Source organism: Drosophila innubila (assembly GCF_004354385.1).
Source record: "Drosophila innubila isolate TH190305 chromosome 2R unlocalized genomic scaffold, UK_Dinn_1.0 1_C_2R, whole genome shotgun sequence".
Classification (NCBI taxonomy): domain Eukaryota; kingdom Metazoa; phylum Arthropoda; class Insecta; order Diptera; family Drosophilidae; genus Drosophila; species Drosophila innubila.
The window spans coordinates 1,215,156-1,227,932 of NW_022995374.1; the positions used below are offsets into that span (position 1 = coordinate 1,215,156).

The 12,777-nt window shown below is 31.6% G+C and overlaps 1 protein-coding gene across 1 annotated transcript in view; it reads right to left on the reverse strand.

Annotated features, from left to right (window-relative positions):
- LOC117782835 (trichohyalin) overlaps positions 1-12,777 on the reverse strand; it is a 53,134-nt gene that overhangs the window by 9,218 nt on the left and 31,139 nt on the right. Inside the window, exons 8-13 of the mRNA XM_034619885.1 lie at positions 10,062-11,540; positions 6,077-6,166; positions 5,763-6,008; positions 4,605-5,093; positions 3,849-3,881; positions 1,674-1,790 (exon numbers count right to left, since the gene is read on the reverse strand). Coding sequence (XP_034475776.1) covers positions 1,674-1,790; positions 3,849-3,881; positions 4,605-5,093; positions 5,763-6,008; positions 6,077-6,166; positions 10,062-11,540 — 2,454 coding nt within the window. The remainder of the gene's footprint in view (positions 1-1,673; positions 1,791-3,848; positions 3,882-4,604; positions 5,094-5,762; positions 6,009-6,076; positions 6,167-10,061; positions 11,541-12,777) is intronic.

Genomic DNA, 12,777 nt, shown 5'->3' on the forward strand with positions numbered 1-12,777 from the left:
AAAATAACAATTTTGTTGGAATTCGATTTAAAATGAAGACAATCGACTTTTGAGACTCCGAAAAATTGTCCTCTGAGATTTTGTGACCATTAAGGTTCCTTTCCAAACAGATTGCATGCCATTTCTTAATTGAATAGTATTATTAAGTATATTTTATTTGAAAGATTTGTGTTGGGACTTGACTAAGTTACACACAAATCATGCAGGAGACACACTCGAAGCTCGGATCGATGAGAGAGAATAATAAGGCTGATATGAGCTCACTCAAAGCGGTAGTTTTACAATGTCAATGGATGTATAGTCAGTCAAGTAATTGTGTTGACAACATAAAAAAAAATATTTTTATTTACTGGCTATTTAATTTCTTCCTGTAATTAAAATTATTATTATTAAAATTCTGCAATTTTTCTTTAATATTGTCAACACAATTGCTTGACTTACTGCTTGTATATAAATATTTATATGGTTATTTATGTGTAGGTTTGAGAACTTTATGTAGGTTAGTATGTAAGACAATGCAAGTTACGAGTAGTTTGAACTTTACAGTAAATAAAACACATGACAATTATGGATGTACATTTATAGATGGCAACTATTTTGTATAGTTTTTGAAATATTCAAATAGGAGTATGTCTTCTTTTTATTTGCTTTAATTTGTTATCAAATGTTTTAGTTGCTGTATTTTGTTACTAAAATCTTGTTGTTTGTGTGTTTTGTATTTTTTTTTTTTTTTTTTGGTTATGTTTGTTTTTTTTTTGTATATAAGCATTTACTCACAAAACGTTTTTCAGTTTCGCCCTATAGAAAATGAATGTAAGCACAACGGTTTAGATAGAGTTTAGGTTTTAGTATACATTGTTCAACAGCTTAGAGAAATACAAGATAATAATAGGTAATTTTTTGTAATTATGATTCAATTTAGTTTTTTACTTTTACGTTAAAAGCTATGTGATAAGTTGAAAAATATAGCATTTCAAACTTTTTCTAAATTTACAGAAAAGCGATAAGATATTTTTTCTTAGGAATTTTTTTAAAAGAATTTTGATTAATAATTTCTTATTTAAATTGAATTCTTAAATCTATAGATATATTATATTTCTACAGATCAGCTAGCAATATCAGTTTAAAATATTTGATATTCCGTATAATTTCTAAACTAGCAACGTTAATGTATATTCTTTAAAAATTTTTATATATATTAATATTTTTTAAGACACTGTTTTGCTTATTGAATTTTATATACACTCAAATTGTGTTTCATTTTATTGCAGGTGCAAATGTGTGCTTGTTTTTATTGGTTGTGTGTGAGTGTGTAGTTGTGTGTGGTGGCTGTTGTTGTGCCAGCAATGAGACAGCTGAATGTGTGACTTAAGAAGAGATATATATATATAGATATTAATGCAGTAGAAAGTAGTATACATATGCATATGTACGAGTATATTTAAATATATATCGTGTATATAGTTCATGGAACAATCGATAGAAGTAGAAGACTGTTGTCTGTCAATATTTATATTTTTGTAATTAGCACACGCACACAGAGACATGAAATCTTGCGAGAAATCGTATAACACGCAGACAACTAACTAAAGAGCACTTTATGCATAATCATATGTAGAGTATGTATATATATATATAGAGTTTAGAGGATGATATTGAATGGGGAATCGTACCTGGGTCACTCTCAGCTCGGCCTGAGTTCGTCGCAGCTCGGCAGCTGCCTTATCAGCTCTCTCCTGCGCCCGATCCAACTCCTGTGACGTCGTCATGGTAGTGCGTCCAAACGTTGTCTTTTTTTATTATAATTTTATTAAAGACGAAACGTGAAACAATTAAATTAGTATTAAGTAAACACTGAGGAATTTAATTAACATTTCAAACGGTGCAACTACCAAGCAATAACATTAAAATGTAAACAAGTATAACATTAGCAATTTGAGTTCAGCAGGAAGGCAACAGAAGGGTATATGTTGCGTATACGTAATGTGTTTACACAGCTTCGATATACAGTTGTTCAGGTAATTGTTTGAAAATTAATTGCTTAAAACTTCAAATAGAATTTATTTGCAATAAAATAAAAATGGGGAAAAATATGAATTCGTGGCTGTAAATTTTTAAAATTAAATTTAAATTTTAAGCATTTCAATTAAATATGTGAGTTTAAAAATAAAATATGTGTACTGTTTTCTTTGTCCAAAAATTATTATATTTTACTCACATACTTTTTTTTTTATTTTTTTTTAATATTAGATTATTTTCAGAATCTTGACATACTGTAGATTGATTATGTGTATTGTTTGAAGTGATTCCGATTGGATAATGAGCATGAGTTTGATTTGGGATTTTGATTATAGTTAAGTGCATTTAACGCTTTAAAGTTGAAACATAGTTTGTTGTCTTTTATTTGTCTTTTTTGTTACAAAATTAACTAATTTGCTGTATATTTCAAGTTATTAACTCCCACAGCCTAACAAAGCCTTTTTTATACAATGTCTACATGGCGTATACTTAATGTTTAGCATTAACTTTGGCAATTTGATTGATGGCAGTTGGCAGATTTTTGACTAGCAGTGAGCGATTTGACAGCTTTAACTAATTCTACTTGGCCAAGTTATCTATTTTGGCCAACTTACCGATATTTTGCCCGTTTCGAACATTAACTTTTGTACATTCTGTAAAAAGTACGATATAGAGTACGATATGCATGTTCAGCGACAATTAAAACCAAATTCAAAATTGAGAAATTGCATGGGCATACTTAATTAATTACAAACACCTCCCCTTTTTTTTTTTATTATATTCCATTACATTGAATACCCCCCACTTGAATTATGCACTTTAATTTGTAATCGTGTAAGTGTAATTGAGATTAAATCAAAACCTCGTGTGGCGTTACTGTATACGAATATGAGTACGAATACGAATACGAATACTAAGTGCTGTTTTGTTGCTGTACTTCTATATGACAGGGATAAAATGGTGCAATGTGCTAGCTGGCTAAAACATGTGTGTTTATTGGCTAAAACTGGTGATTAGTCATTGGTGCTAACGAGCTAAACGAGCTGACCTTTAAGTTTTTGTTTTGATCCTAACAAATCAAGTGAAATGTTAACTAAATACCTTACTTTTGTTATACTCTTGCAGAGGGTATATTAAATTTGTCACGAAATATAAAACGCATTAACTAAAATACCTATTATTTTAATGAGTTTCCAATTTTACTATAATTTAATAAACTGGGATTCTTAAAAGTTCTGCCTTTAATTTATTTTAGACTTTGATAATATTTTTAAATAAAAGTTGAACTCAAATTATTTTTTCATAAGAGTTATTTTTCAATTGTTTTATAAGAATTAACATTAATTTATAATTTTTATTTTAAAAATGATCAATGTTACGTTCCCTGCTTTATTTTAAAATAAATTTTAAAACAAACTAAGTGCATAAAAAGGTTTGTTTTTAAAACACCGAATGTGATTTGAGTTTGTTAAAGAATTATTATTAATAATAAAGAAATATGCTTTTATAAAATTAAAAAAAAAAGAAAAGTTTTTCTTATTATTTTATAATTGTTCTTTCTTTTGATTCTTATCAGAAACTTTTACGATTAAATTGTGAGTATTTGAACAATAAATTTTTTAATCAATTAAAAATAAAAGTCCTGCTGACACTAAATGCAAGATGCTAAAAAGATGCTTTATGGTGTTAACTAAAGTGTGCAGCTACTGAATACAAGAGGGGTGAACGGGGGGAATACGAGGTGTTAGTACAAGCACAACTTAGGCACTACGATTAGCTTGGTAGATTGGTAGATAGTATAGGTAGGTAGGTTTTGGCAATAGGCTTACTTTGTGTAATGTGGTCTGTTCTTCTAGCTGCATCTATTTTGTTTAAATAATGTTGTTGTTGTTTTTTTTTTGATTATTTTATATAGTAGAGTGATAAATAGTTGTTGATTGTTGTTGTTGGGATGCGAGATGTTGTTGTTGTTACAATAGTAGTAGTTGTAAGTGTACATGTAAATATAATAGGCACACATAGAGGCATATATATAGTAAATAGTTAAAGTAATATTTATGATATTATTATCGTTATCGTTTAGTTTCAATCGATATTAAAATAGCATTTTAGTTTGTTACTTATATGTACAATGCACACAGAGGAACACATACATATGTAGGTATATGGTTATGGTCTATGATATTATGTTATTATTATGGATAGATAGCTTATAGATATATTCAGGGATCGCAGTGATTCAAAATTAATAATAAATTATTTTAATAAATAATAATTACTTTTGATCTAAAATTTTTATGTTGAATTTGTTTATATAAAATACAAGTTTCAAAATGTTTTCCGATAATTCTAAATGTAATTTAAAATACAAAGGTTTTCTTAATACATGTAGATAAAAAAAAATTAAAAAAAAAGTGTTATAACAAAATTTAGTCCATCCACATAAAATCTACAATTTCTTCAATCATCCGGATAGTAATTTTCGGATTTCTTGTTTTTGCATAATTTTATAATTGCGATCCCTGAATATATTGATAGCTTATCGATATGTTATCGCTGGGGAACCGGTCATAATGCACGAGTACCTGCGAACGCTCCAGATCGTGTTTGAGCCTCTCGTTCTCCAGCTCGAGTCGTGCAATGCGTTGCTTCGTGGACTCCCAGTCGGCACTGCTTCGTCCCATCTCGCAGGTGGCCTTCTCTAGCTCCGCCTTGGACTTGCCCAGTTCGCTCTGCGATGCCTCCAGCTTGATCTCGAGACGCTCCCGCTCATTGACGGCTCTCTCCAGTCGCGTTTGCAGCTTCTCCACATCGCTTTCGGCGGCACGCAGTTTCATCTTGTAGTCGGTCACCTCACGCTCGTGCAGATCTCGTTCCTCCTGCTTCTCGTGCTCGGCCCGATCGCGTTGTTCGCGCAGTTGGGCCATTTGCTTCTCCTTGTCGCCGATGGCCTCCTCCAGACTGGTCAGTGCACCCTCGGAGCTGCTGTGGTGCGCCTGCATGGCGGAGAGTCGAGCACGTGCCATGTCCACCTGGTTGTCCTTCTCCTTCAGCAAGTCCTCGAGGTTCTCAATCTATGAGAGTTCGAGATTCTTTTAGATTGTCGGTCTGTCTGTTGTTTATTGTCCTGAGGTCGCAAATAACGCTAAATACTTTCAATTCCGCTTTCATTGCCTAGCAAATTTTTTTTTTTTTTTTTTTTTTTTTTAAACATGTTTTTTGATGAGCATTGAAATTTAATAGAGTCTTCTAGTTCCAAAAATAATTATTCTTTAAAGACAATCATTCATAGACAATAATTTTTCAGTATGCAGTGTCTTATAGAAAGGTCGATAGTGAAAATTGTTTAACTTATTTTACTTTGCTCTAAAAACAAAAACATATTTATTTTTAAGGTTGGATAAAAGTGTTATTTTAAGTGGTTACTGCTCAGGCACTTTTAGGTTTTTGCTCAATACAAAGCACAAAAAACCTAGTTAAACTTAAAGACAAGTGTTCTACAAAATTGTTACCGCTTCGACACTTTTGTGTTTTTGTTAAATAAAAAATTGAAAACAGAGCTGAAAATCGAGCCCTTTTGCGTGTGCTTGTAGAAAAGTGTTATACAAAGTTGTTACTGCTCAGGCACTTTGGGTTTTTTTTTTTAAGAGAAAAACCGAGCAGACTTCAATTATTTCAACATTGAAAATATGTGTGGACTGTTATTTGCGACCTGTGATATTGCCATTTGTTATTGTTCTGACCTTGCGCTGCAATACACTAATCTTTCGATCCTTGATATCCATGTGATCCTTGAGTTCGGTTAATTCACTCGTTAAACGATTGCGTTCCTGGACCGTCTGCAGTGTGCCCTGTGTCTTCTTCTCGATGAGACGATTCTTCTCCTCGAGACGCGCCCGCATCTCCTCGACGTCCGTCTGCAGCATATTGTAGTGCTCCTCTTTGGCACATAGCGACTCCTTGAGCACCGCTATGTGCCGCTGATAGTCCTAACGAAATGTTATGTTTACTGTGCATTGGATAAGATGTTAACAATTGTGATTGCGATGGCAATTACCTGATGCTGCTCCTCTAGCGTTTTCATTTTGGCCGCCATCGCCAGAATTTCTTGATCCCTTCTTTGTATTTCAAGACGGAATTCGTCCAACTGCACGGATAATTGAATAAGTGTAGCCGGGGGAAAGGATATAAGATATAAGACAGACCATGATTTTAAAAATTGCAACACAACTGCAGATTGCCTACTTTTTTAAAAATTTTTTTTTTTTTTTTTGTAAGTTTTTGTTGGGGTGCAAATTGCGGCGCAATTGTGTACAATGGTGTTATACATGTCGTATGAGCGATGTTTAATGGGCAAAATGTGGGCGTGGTCAGAGCGAGCAAAACACATTGAAATTGTGGGGTTAATGTGAGAATGTAAAATGGCTGCAAAAGTCGTTGCCCCATAAAAAGACTCGTGTGTGTGTGTGTGTGTATTTATGTGTGTGTGTGTGTGGGTGTTAGTTTGTGTGTGTTGGTGTAGAGGTTAGTAGGGGTCAGTAGTTAGTTACACCTGAACTATATATAGGCTTATTATCCATTCGGTTTGTTCGCATGTTAAATTTTATTTTTTGCTTTTCGAAATTTGTTCATTTATAATGCTTAAGAGTTAGTTTAAGTTTAACAGATAATTCGATATCGAATTCATGTTACGAGTTGCGAGTTCGAACTCAAAGAAGTTAAGTATTAAAGTCTGAAGTAATCTTAATTAAGTTTTACAATTACAAATCAGTGTATAAATATATCTTTATATATATATATATAATATCGCTGGAGTAGTTAATAATTATAAGTACAATATTGTTGTTGTTTTTGTTATATTCGTAGTATAATATTAAGTATAAATATTCAAGATTCATTCATTATATTATTATAAATGCCATCTGCTTGTCAAAAGTTCTCACGGTTCATCAAAAGTTTAAGACAAAATCAAATAATTAATTGAATGTAAACTATCTAAATATGATTTAAGTACAGTATGTCAAGTAATTGTTTGGTTTGTCAAACAAAAACACATGTTTAAATAATGAAATTTTAATTTAAAAAGAAATAATGGATTTTATTTATAAAATATGTGTAATTTTTTTCTGTCATTACCAAAACTTGGTTTATGGAAATTAGATGTATCTACGTATTTATACTTGTTTGTATTTGCGATAGTATGTCTAAGTATGTCCTATACACTGACATAAATGCTTTCAATTGGCTAGTGTTAAGCTTATTATCCTTCCTTAAGACTAGAGAGCGATTACACTTGAGGGATTAATCAAAAATGAGATTGGAAAATCAAGTTAAAAATATACAATACAAATTGGTAGTAGTTAGTTAGTTGGTTAGTTAAAGATTCCTATGAACACAACGATAGTTCTTTTTTATTTATATTCTTTTTTGTTATTGCGTGGCCATCGTATTGTATACGTCTAGCTCTTTCTATAAACGATATCGATCGACTTTCGATAGATGTACGAATAAAACTACAATTGGTATGCTATGCTATACGTATCTATATAAAAGATAAATTAGAGTAACTCCAGTTTTTTTGATTACTAATAACTTACTAAGCTATAACAAACAATTTTAATTTCTTTGAGAAAAATATTGCAAAAGTGTTTTTTGAACGCAATTTTTGGAGCCAAAAAACTACAACGATTATTAAAACAACACAAAAATAAAAGTTGAGATCTTTCTTTTGGAGATAAAAAGCACCTAGATATAAGTATATAGAGTATATATATATAAGTATGTATATAGATGTATAATTATATAAATATATTCAGTTGGAATACTAATTAATAAGTATGAATATAATATTAGAACATTAGTACATGGTACAATAGATAATACATTTGTTTTCGCTGCATTTTTATTTAATATTATATCTTATTATTTTGTATAATATTTGCATAGACACATTTTGAATGCTTCTTCGTTTATTTGCTTTTCGATTCTCTATATATGTGATTTTTTTTTTTTGAAATTGCAACCAGTGTTGTGTTAGACACACACACCTATGAGTACTGGCCAGCTGATAAAGAAATAGGTCTAATACAACCAGCCAGATTGTTGTTAATATACCCAATTTAAATTTTCTTGATTTGCATTCCCATTTTGCCATCTATTTATGATTTTTACATAGAACTTTCATCATGTTTACACATACTTAATTGACCTTCATTGCTAATCACACGATAACTTTAATTTCATTTATTTTTTTTTTGATGGAAGAGTGAGATTTGACCGTTAGACGCAACGTAAAATACAGTTAACCGAATCAAGATGGCGGCTGGGTCTAATTAAAGTAATTTTCAAAAACAATTAATTTATTATGCAAATACGAGTACTTGGTAAATTGGAGTCTAGTTTAGTATTTGTAGTTAATTAAGCTAATTAGGTTAATATAGGTAAAGGTATAGGTATAGGTATAGGTAATTGGTATATTAGGTATAGGTATAGGTATAGGTGTAGGTAGTTAGTAGGTTGATTGGGTATAGGCTTGGCTAAATTGGAAGTGAGAGGCCAGGAAACGTTCACTTGTAGTTTTAGGTAGACTTTTTTTTTTAAGTAATTCTTGTTCTTTAGAGAGTTGCACTAACAATTTTGCTATATATTATGTATCTAAGTATCGATTACTTTAATATAGGTTTTGATTTAATAATAACTTTAAGCTTCATTTTGTTTCTCATTCTCGCTCCACTTAACACATATTTTTATTATTATTTTAAATATCAAATAAAGTAAAGTAAATCTCATTACATATTTCATCATTTCTTCATTTTGTCATGTGTATAATTATATATATATAAATGGTTTTATAATTATGAGTAAATATCATTTATTTTCACTTTGTTTTCTTGTTGTTATTTACAGTCTTTTACTTTTGAGAGTCAAGAGCAAAGTTGTTCAAATTTCAATTTCAAACGAATTTCTCATCAATATCTCTATACAGTTCTTTTACAATTTCTCGGAAAAGTTGCCCTGAGTGCTCTATGCAAAAAAATTAAAAAAAAAAAAACAACGACGAATAAAAAATAAAATTTTAACAACAAGCTAAGTTAGAAACTAGAAACTAAAACCCAATAAAAAAATGTTTTAAATTTGTTGTTTTTCTTTTAATTTTAATTTTATGTCGCTACTTTAAAATGGCACATGAAAACAATAGTTCTTTGCTTAGGCTAATTCTAGTCGATATACCATATAAGTATAGTATATCTTTATATATATAGTATGTATAATATTTGGTGTTCTTTACGAGAACCGCACACTGCAAATGTCGCTGGCCTGTGACAACTTTCGTCATGAGGAGTGTGAGAGGAGAAGGAAAGCGTAAAATGCATTATCAGGCGAGTTTCACAAATCCCTAGAGATGTTCCTCTTATCTCAAAGATGTCATTTTTTACTGACATCTTTTCACAAAAAATTATTTCAAATTTAATTAAAGATAGTTTTTGATGAATTTTAGAAAATAAACAATTAAGCACTAAAATTGACAGACAGACATTTCATTTAATATTATTATAATGAGCATATTTTCAACGATAAAAAGTATTCAAATTTCAATTTAAAAATAAATTTAATTTAATGAAATATACAATTTCATGGTTAAAAATAAATGCAATTTATTTCCATATTTTTTAAATTTTATCGAACCTGTTTGAAAATATTTAAAAGTTGATTTCAGGAACACTGAGATTCGTAGAACAAGCCTGTTTATATATATATCTTTCAATTCGATTTTCAATATGCATATATATAAAATCGATAGCTAGAATCGATAGTTGTATATATAGTTTTTGAAATGGTGTTTCAGATTCGTTAACGGATTACGTATTTGTTTTTATAAATTTGTTGTTGATGATGATGATGCGTAACGAGTATTAGTTGAATTTTGTTGTAATGTTTGTTGAGTAATCGATAATCGATAATCGATCAACGATTAATATCGATAATTATCGAATGATCTAGGAATCTAGGGATAGCGTGTCTACGTCAAATTTAAAACTTACTTGTCGCTTATGCTCTTGCGGCAGTTTCGGATAATCTAAGTCTAGTTTCGAGTATGGCAAGTGATGATGATGATGTTGTTGTTGTAGTTGTTGGTGTTGTTGTTGCTGCAGTTGTTGTTGTAGCTGTTGTTGTTGCTGATGATGATGATGTTGCTGCTGTTGCGCATACGTATGTGGATATGACGACGCAACCGAATGATGATGCGGATGATGATGCTGATGCGGATGCGAATGCGAATGCGGATACAGATGCGAATGCGAATGATGCAGACTATCATAGGCAGTGCCAACTGTACTATTTGCTGCATCACGTGCACTGCTCGCCAACGTGCCACCAAATGGGCCAGTTGTTTGGGCCAACGCTGCCAGCGGATGTGTTTGCAGATGATTTTGGTGCGAATGCACATGATATTGATACTGCGGATTCATCTGCTGCTGCACCGAGGCCTGTATATGAGAGTGTGGCTGTGGCTGTGTCTGTTGACCCAACTGTTGACTCAACTGTTGCTGCTGCTGAACGCCCGCAAACTGTTGATGCAAATTGTACGCAGTTGGCTGTTGTTGTTGTTGTTGTGTATAATACTGCGATATGGCGGGATTTGAGGCATGCAGTGAGTGAGACATGAGATGACGCTGCTGTGACATGGGTAAGCCAAGACCCAAACCCTGACCTATACCGCCCATACCGCAGCCATAGGCTGCATTTAAATCACTTTGATAGGCTGGCAACCCTGCATATTTACAACTGCCTGGATACCCTGCCATTAAATTTGACACAGAATACGCAGGACGCAGTCGCGTCGACGTCGACGTCAATTGCGGCGTCGCTGTCGCCGTCGTCGGTTGAAAATACATATTTGGCTGAGATGAGAAACTTTGCGACATTTGCAGCAGGTTGTCGTTTAAATATGGCGGCGATGTGTCACCACCATGCAGTGTGGGATAACTGGAGACCACACGGCCGGACAGTGGAGTCGTCACAAGTGGACCAACCGTTTGACCTATCGATTGACCTAGCGATTGACCCAACTGTCTGGCCTGATGGCTCAGATTTAATATCTGCGATGAGCGTGATATCGATTTGTGCGCCTCATTCAACAGATTCACAATATTTGAGGAGCTCGTTTGTTGCATTGGCGGTGCCGGATAGCCGTAAACATCGTTATACATGGTCGCCGATGGCAGTCCGGCAATGCTATACCGTCTACGGCGTATCGGTGACGTTTGTCCGTACAACTGCTGTACGGCCGCTGTTGTGGGATCGTACAAATAACCACTGGATGTCGTTGGACCATATAGATCATAGGCATTGCCATAGCCCAGTCCCGATCCCAATCCAAATCCCGATCCAAATCCCGATCCAAATCCCGATCCTGTTCCGTTCAGCGGTGCTCCGTATCCGGCTGGGCCGTAGTATTGTCCTATTATGTCTGGCAGTGGTGGGCTTCCGCTTCCGGCACCCGTGAAGTTATTGTACATCTGAAATGGGCGATTTCAAATTGGTTGTTGTTGTTGTTTTTTTGTTGTTTGTGCTTGCAATGTTTTTCGAGTTCGCTTTCGAGTTCGTTTTCGAGTTCGTTTTCGTTTTCGAGTTCGTGTTTAGTTTTTACTTGATTCACTGTTGATTTATTTATTTATAATTATTAATTGTTACACTGTGCAATATAAATCTCCTTTTCACTTTGATTAAACTATTTTTGCCTTCAACATTTTTAGATACAAAAAAGAAAAATATTAATAAAATAAAAATTAAAACATATGCGTATTTGCTATTTTTATTTGTTATTTTCAGCAAGAAATGTTGAAAATAAAAATTTAATAAACATAAAAAATATGACTTTACCTATATATTAATTTATTTAAATCTTTGCTATATGCAACCAATTTAAGCTTTCACTTAATATCATAGGAATATTTCAATAAATTTTGAAAAAGAATAAAAAAAGTTAAAAATAAAAATTTAATTAACATACAAAATAGTTTTCAATTTTAATTTTAATAATAGTTCAATAAAAGTTTCTAAGAGTTAAATATACAAATTTAATATACACACAAAATAAACGAAGTTGTTTTAGTTTTAAGTTTTTATTGTTATATTATTTAAATAAATTGTAGAAGGTTATAAAAAGTTGAAATTAAAAATTAAATAAAGTTAGTTTTTTTTTTTAATATTCAACTTTAATTTATTAATGCTTAAACGTTGATTTTAAGTTGAATTAAAAATAATATTAATAATACAAAACTTAAAATAATAATAAAATAATATTTCATGAATATAATTCATTGAACTTAAGTAAATTACTAAAATAATTCTGATTGAATTTTTAAATAAATAGGGTAATTTGAATTTAAAATTGGACTTAACTATATAATTGATATTGATATTAACTGTGACATTTAAGAAGGTTTTTAGTTAAATCAAAGTGTTTATAATTGTTGATTTTAATACACAAATATTTAAATATTCAACTCTCTTGTTTTTATTGTTTTTTTTTTTATCAGTGTATTGTAGTTTTGTCTTGGTGTAATTGTTGCTGTTGTATTTAGTTTTACTTTTAGTTGTTGGTATTTTGTTGTTGTTTTCGTACGCGTCCTTTCTCAAATACTTGAGCTTGTTCTAAATGATAAGTTAATTAATTAACTACAATTAAGCACGAGGTATTTATGTAATGTCTAATATATATATATATATGTGTTTTAATATTAACAACAAGTT